Raw genomic sequence first — 7,135 nt, forward strand, 5'->3', positions numbered from 1 at the left:
TTGGTAGAATGTGCTGGATGAAAAAGTCTGATTCATGGAGGCTTCACGTAGCAGCACCTGAAGTAGCTGACGTACCAGCAGACACCACAGGAACCCTTCAGAGGAACCTGGTGGAGTCTGAACGTCTCAGTGGGTCAGAGCTGTTCCGGAGGCGGAAAGGTGGTTTTAATGTTTTGGCTGCTCTGTGTAGATGAAACATTTGTATTATAATATTTTATAATACGATCCATGCTAGACCAAATTTATGTTGCAATGCTGCTAGAGGATAGATACAAAGACACAGTTGTCTATAGTAAGAGGATGTCAATTGAGGAACCACAAACCCAGAATCTCTATTTATTCCCAGTGTCTACGCTACAGAATGTCACAATGTCTTCAAAATACAAAGCTTGTTCTTTTTTCCCCGATAGAGGAAACTCAAATGAAGAACCACCCGAATGCCCCAGCATCAGAAGTTCTGTGAAACAGGGATGCAAGGGGTTGGAAGGGTGTTCAGTGGAGTCCAGTTGGGTGGAGACACAGCAAACCCAAAATAAAGTGTAAAAGTCATCATCGTAATGATAGCACAATACCACAAAAACAAACCAGACACATCGCTCAAGCTACACAATCATCTCTGGAACAATAGTCCCCGTTAGTCAGTTCCTCGTTTCCCAGAGTGCTCTGGTGTTCGGCGAACGTGAAGCCCGTGGGGCCGGTGATGTCACCGCTGGTATCCGCTCGCTGTAACAGTCTGTATCTGTTCCTTCATCTTCTCCATCATCCCCTCGCTCACACCCGTCTTCCTCGTGCCCGAGTTCTGCGGAACCGAGGTCTCTTCGCTGTCCGTGTCGCCATAGCAGCTGGAGCCCGGCGACGCCGTCAAGGCGACGATGGAGTCGGTGGAGTCTCTGTCGCGGAGCGCCGTGGCGGGCCGAGCCGACGCGGGCGGGCGGCGGGCGAGCCGGACGGGCGAGGACCCACCCGGGCGTAGCGGTTCTCCCGCGTCCTTGGCTCGGGCCGGGCCCTCCTCTGTCCTGCCCCCAGCCTGGTCGTTCAGCAGCGTCACCAGGAAGTTGATGTACTTCATGGCCAGACGGAGGATCTCGTTCTTGCTGAGCTTCTTGTCGGGCGGGTGCGTGGGGATGAGCTTGCGCAGCTCGGAGAACGCCCCGTTCACGTTCTGCTGCCGCCAGCGCTCACGGCTGTTCGTGAAGACGCGACGGGCCAGCTTCTGGGGAGGACCTGAAAGAGACCACGCCAGCACACCTGGGTAAATTACATCGCCACTGGACACGGCGTGCATCCTGTACACAAACGCTGAAGGCAGCTACAGGGTGGAAATGCTTTGGTGAAATCAGCCCGCTGCCTATCAAGTACTAAAACACACGGAAGGGATCAGACTCACACTCGGCGAGGTCAAGGTCGAAGTGTGCCGACGGTCTCCTCTTAATGCGGCTGCTGAGGAGGCTGTAGTTAGCGGAGGCACCGAGGAAAGAGCTGCAAGAGGAAAAAGGGGTAAAAAAAAATAGCCAAAGTTGTTTCTCTGTAGCCACACCAGACACCAGACTTACACACCGGAGTTCCTGTAGACACCTGCAGACAATCTGCTCCAGAGAACACAAGACAGATAAGTAGTTGTAGCAAATGGTGCAGGTTAACTGACGTGTCGGCATGGAAAGAGATCCATAAAAAGCAATTATGTGGGCTTTGATGAGCTGTTGCGCTCTGATTGAACAGATGTGACCAGTCGAGCCCTGACTTCATTAGGGCGGCTCAGCCAATGATGGAGGACCTGGAGGAGATCTTTACTCGTTTGTGCCGTGGCCGACTGAATCAGAATCACTTCATCTGCATGCTGAACATGTTGGGTTTCCTGGATCTTTTGCTGCATCTTTTGAATCATATGAAACTCGTGTTCTGATCCGGGATCTGATCCAGGTCACCCTTGGCTGTGAAAAGTGGGAATCTGCACATGGATCTGGAGGTGAGAGGCGGTACCTGTAGTGCGGATGCACAACACCACTGCCAGGGCAGAGAAGACAGGGGCTTGTGCAAAAGCTTATGGGTGTGGGAGGCAACCTGTCTGCATAAACATCATAAACACCAACACCACCTCAAGATAGTGGGACGGGCAGTATTCTGTAGAACCTGAGGTCTTTCCTGAACCTTCCTGAGTGGCACATCGAGTAAATAGGAAGTTTGTGTGCATAAATCTTGCATCTGTCAACAAATAACTGCACTGTGGTCTAGCTGCAGTTTGGCAAAGGCTCCCACAACTGGAATGAATCATTACCGTCAGCATTGTGCTCACTGTTCCAGTCCAACCAATCCTGACAGAAACCTACCGGAGGATTATGAAATGTTGAAAATTCTCAGGAGTGTTGCCTTGAAAAAAAATAAAAATTCATTGTAAAGACGACTTGAGAGGATCCTTTGTGTCAGAAATGGAGAAGTATCTGAGTTCTGAAATTAACCGCTTGTATAACACACTGAGGAAAGTTACAGTCCTGGATATCAACTGATGCCAGATACTTAAAGAAAAAACAAATAATTAAAATCGCCATTAGTTATGATGATCAAATATGCAAATAGATTAATGCTAACTGGTTCATTCTGTAATTGTCACATTGGCATTATTTAAATGAAGCATGCTAAGGTTAGCTGACACTGACATCATCAGTTTGTTCTCCAAATATGTGTCACGTGAAGCACACGTGTTGCCATAGCTGAACCAAATGATGCCAAGTAGCCATGAAGAAAATGAAGAAAGCATGTACAGAAACTCCACCAGTGTGGGAGGACCAGTAACTACAAGAAACACCCGAACCACTTGGTGTGAGACCATCTCTGGTGTGAGACCATCTACTCTTCAAATGTGTTCATTTCGATTTCAAGTTGATTTATCATATTTGATGTTTTCAACTCCTTCATTACCTCATTAACCTGTAAATTTGTACTAACTCAGTATCAAGCTCATCAGTATTTTAAAGATCTTTGCACATCATGCTGCACATGAAAAGATCATAAAAACCTAAAGTTGGTTTGTCAAGCTAATTTAGCAGTAGATGATGTAATATCTTTATATACACATAAGCTTGGTGATCTGGAGAGACCTAATCTAATGTTTTGAAAGCATTTATCCAGAAACTCACAATTACTAGCAACGAGTATTTTTTAGCTCATAACAATGAATGAATTAATTAATCTGTATATGTATAACAAATCAGCCCTAATTTGCATTCTTATGTTAGATCTAAGATTGTCCCTGATACTAGTACTAACAGCTGTAGTGATTTTATTTTTTACTTAATTTAGTTGAAACATCTCAATTGTGTAAAAAAAAAAAAACTAATTAAGTGCTATCAGTGACTCCAGCCTTGATATCTCCATATTTCAATTCAAAACAAAAACTGAAACAGTGAACCTCCCTTAACAACAGAACTTAGTAATAGATTCTACATGGCAAACTCTTTGACAGATTTCATGAAGAATTCAAATTGTTCTACTAAGAAGCAAAAGTTGTTCAGTGAACTAATTTGCCAAACCATATATTATTCTGGTGGTGGCAAAAATAATTAATGTTAGTTTCCTTTGAGATTTTTAATTTACTTGTTTATTTATTGTATATTAAGATGACCTAGTGCATCACAGGCCCTGGTCTGTTTATTTAGCTCTATAGTTTATTCCACAAATCCCTTGTACTGTCCTAGCGGTCTGTGTTTCTGCTTATGTCTCATGTTTTCTGTCCCCAGCTCAGTTTTTTGATACAGCTCTGGCCAATTTCCTCTCATTTCCTGTAGGAGGCAGCAATCTGATCCATTAACGTCAAGCTACAGTACACAGAGCTCCTACCTGTTGAGTAGCGGATGTGCAGACAGGTACTGGTGCGACAGCAGAGCTCCAGGTGGGGGCACGTTGGCCGGTGGGTTGGCCCCCGAGAGAGAGGCCAGTTGGGCCAGCCTGATCTCTCCTGGGCCGTGGGGCAGCGTGGGGATGGGGTGCAGGGCGGTGAGCTGGGCCGCGTGGATGGGGAACGGGGGGAACGGGCGGCTTGCTGTGAGCCAGGCTGATAACGGGGATGTTGGGGGGCAGCGCGGCGGTGGGAACCGAGGACGGAGCTGGGACGGAGGAGGAAGGCGGCCGGGGTGGCGTGGGTGGCCGGGGGGCCTCAGAAGAGCGAGGCACAGGCTCGGGAACGTTCTCCACGGCAGGGCTGCCGGGACTCGTGCCGGCACGGACCTCGGTGCGGTTAGCCTCATTAGCCGCGGGGCTGCTGGCGCATGGGGAGAGGGTGCGGGGAGGGGTCAGGGGGTCGACCACAGGGAGTGCAGGAGACGGGGAGGCGGGGGGCTCCAACTTCTCCATCATGGTCCTCCTCTAACCCCGTGTCTCCTTCTCTCTCTCTCTCTATCTCTGTCTTTCACTCGTGGTCTCTGGAGGCCCCTGGGTATGGCCGGGCTTCTGATGAAGCAATTAGAGCAGCGACTCTGTGCCGCAGGTGTGTTTTTGGCCGTCCCGCGCTCCAAACGAAACCTCTGCCTTTTCCTCTCCTCGCACGTCTCAGAAAGAAGTGCGCGAGTGGAGCCGCGAGTGTGTGTGCTGAGCGTGGCGCGCCGATGTTTCCCCTTTCCTCTGGTGCACCGCGGACACCTCATGGGGCAGCTGTGAGGTCAAGGGCCTCAGTGGTGAGCGCTGTGTGGCCGGCGCGGGTCCTGAGGGTCCTGCCAGACGTCTGTCTGCATGTCCTTTCCGTGTTTCAGTTCGAACGTTGACCACTCACAGATCTGAACAACTGCAGAAGGACATCAGGAGAAGTTGCAGCAAGCTAACGAAATAGTTTGCGTGAACGTTCTAGAGTTTAAAAGATTAAAGGTATGACATGGTACGTTTAAAAATGCAAGACATTTTTGCTCAAATGTCTGGCACCCTTGTCTATAGCACGAGCTTCAGTACAGCATGCATGGTTAACTATTGACATTTGATCAAACATTTGGTCATCATTTCTAAACCCCAAAACACCCACGTTTGTCATGTTTTGAAATTATTTTCTAATATATTTACAACCAGCATGAGCTATTTGGGCTACATTTAATATTTGAGACCAAATTAAGCAGATCAGTGTAAAAACCTCACACACTCTGTGGCACCAGAGTTAATTACCGCAAAGTTTGAGGTCATATTTTATCAGCGGTGAAAGAATCAAACAATATGGCCCCTGCCATCTGTTCTGTGACGGTGTAAATACGCAGTTATGTGTTTGACTGACTTTCGGCGAGTCATGAAATGCTTTTGCAATCCAGATCCTTCCCCTTTCCCCACATTGCGCTTTCAAATATGTCTTCTTACACTCACTCAGCACATTTCTCCTTTCAACCGATGCTACAAAATACTCATTACGGTGCTCTTAGTTGGGGCTGAAACAGAGATGCCGTTTGACAGGGAAAGGCGGTGTGGGATCTCCAGGCCTAACACACCAGGCAGTGACTCTTTTCTCCAGCTAGTTGACGGAGACCAAACGAGAAAGCAACTGATTGATTATTTGTTGGTATTACCACAGACAAATGAGTCTGTGTCCATATTTGAAATGTGCTCTTCATGAACCTGTACTCTAATTAATTATGTCACCATGGTCACTGGACATTAAATGTTACATTAGGTTTTTTTTTAATTTAGGTTAGATTTATATTTTATACATTTGCAATTTGCAAAAGGAATACTTTTTATTTTAATGTATAGGTTTACAGGCACAAACTTGAGGTGCATTAACATCTATATTTAATAACACCAAACGTACTAGCAAGATGAGGGTTAATCATCTTAGTAACTTACATCTTGAGTAATTTCATCTAAAAACCTGTTCTGTGTTGATGAGTATGTACGTGGTTGCAGTGTCATAAACTGGCACTCGTATGAGGGAACTTGAAAGAAGAAGCTGAATAATAATATTCTACTTACTGTACAAAACATAAAAGAAAACACTTAGTTTGCGCACTAGCTGTTCTGAACGTAGCCAATTATCCTCATAACCAATTATCCTTAAAAAACACACAGATTAAGGTTTAAAAAAATAGTGCATCAATCAGTTATTACAGAAACATTGTGAAAATTAGCAAAGCAAATTATATTTTAATATAACCTGAATATATATAACAGCTAAAAAGTAGCGGTAGAAATTGTAGCATTATTGTTGCGCATAAGGGCTGATGGACGAATGTCAATAAAGTCCACTTCCTTAATAGCGTCGCTGATCGCTTCCTTAAGATACTCACCATGGCTGTGGACAGAATGGTGATCACACCCTCACACGCTCACTCCGTTCTCTCCTCCGCTAGTGTACGGCTCTGCGTGTCCTCCAGTGACTGCACAACCTCCTACTCTTTCACGCCTTCTCTCTCTCTCCACTCCTCTCTCTCTCTCTCTCTCTCTCTCTCTCTCTCTCTCTCTCTCTCTCTCTCTCTCTCGTCACTCATTTCTCATCATCCTCCTTGTCCACCTCACTCGAGTCAGCTGTGCGGAGGAACCAGTGAGGTGCAGCGGTGACTGTCTTCAGAAACGAGTGACTTGTGTCAGTGCAGCCCAGGATGACCACAGTGATGACCGCGGCACTACGGTGGGAGACTCGGCTCAATGCTGAGGGTTCTGTAGGTGCCCGGGTTTCCATGAGAAACCCATGAGAAGCTGTTAATCCTGGGGAGTTTAAATGGAGGTGAGGGCTCTGGCTCTCTCTCTTCCTCCTTCTCCTTCTCTCCTCTCCCTTTGACACCCCCCCCCCCCAGACATGCTCCTCCAGTTGGCCTCCACTTGGAGAGGGACGTATTGGACTGTACAGAAAGAGAGAGGGAAACAGGGAGGGAGGGATTTGGGGTGAGGGGGGTGGGGGGGGGGGGGAGCAGTTTTCCGCTCTCTGCTGGACAGGAGGATGTACTCGCACAATATGGTTTGTGCTGATAAGCAACTCAGAAACCGCCTGTGGACCTTAGATAAGGAAACCTGCCCCCCATACACACATACGCACAAACACACACACTCGCCTCTCTGGTCAGTCCCAGAATCTAAAAGTTCTTGGATCACAGCTAGAAGGAAGCTGACTTTACATTACCACTGAATAACACTAAAGATGCCCCCCCCCCCCCCCACACACACGCCACACTCG

The 7,135-nt window shown here is 47.2% G+C and overlaps 1 protein-coding gene across 1 annotated transcript; it reads right to left on the reverse strand.

Moving 5' to 3' along the window:
* Positions 1-307: 307 nt before the first annotated feature.
* On the reverse strand, positions 308-6,784 carry lyl1 (LYL1 basic helix-loop-helix family member). Its single transcript, XM_077015773.1, is given in 5 exon segments — positions 308-1,224; positions 1,388-1,479; positions 3,835-4,004; positions 4,006-4,774; positions 6,252-6,784. Coding segments are annotated over 4 exon segments (1,128 nt in total). The 5' UTR covers positions 4,351-4,774; positions 6,252-6,784; the 3' UTR covers positions 308-703.
* Between the last annotated feature and the right edge of the window lie 351 nt (positions 6,785-7,135).

The sequence above is a fragment of the Brachyhypopomus gauderio genome, chromosome 8 (assembly GCF_052324685.1).
Source record: "Brachyhypopomus gauderio isolate BG-103 chromosome 8, BGAUD_0.2, whole genome shotgun sequence".
In the NCBI taxonomy this organism is placed as follows: domain Eukaryota; kingdom Metazoa; phylum Chordata; class Actinopteri; order Gymnotiformes; family Hypopomidae; genus Brachyhypopomus; species Brachyhypopomus gauderio.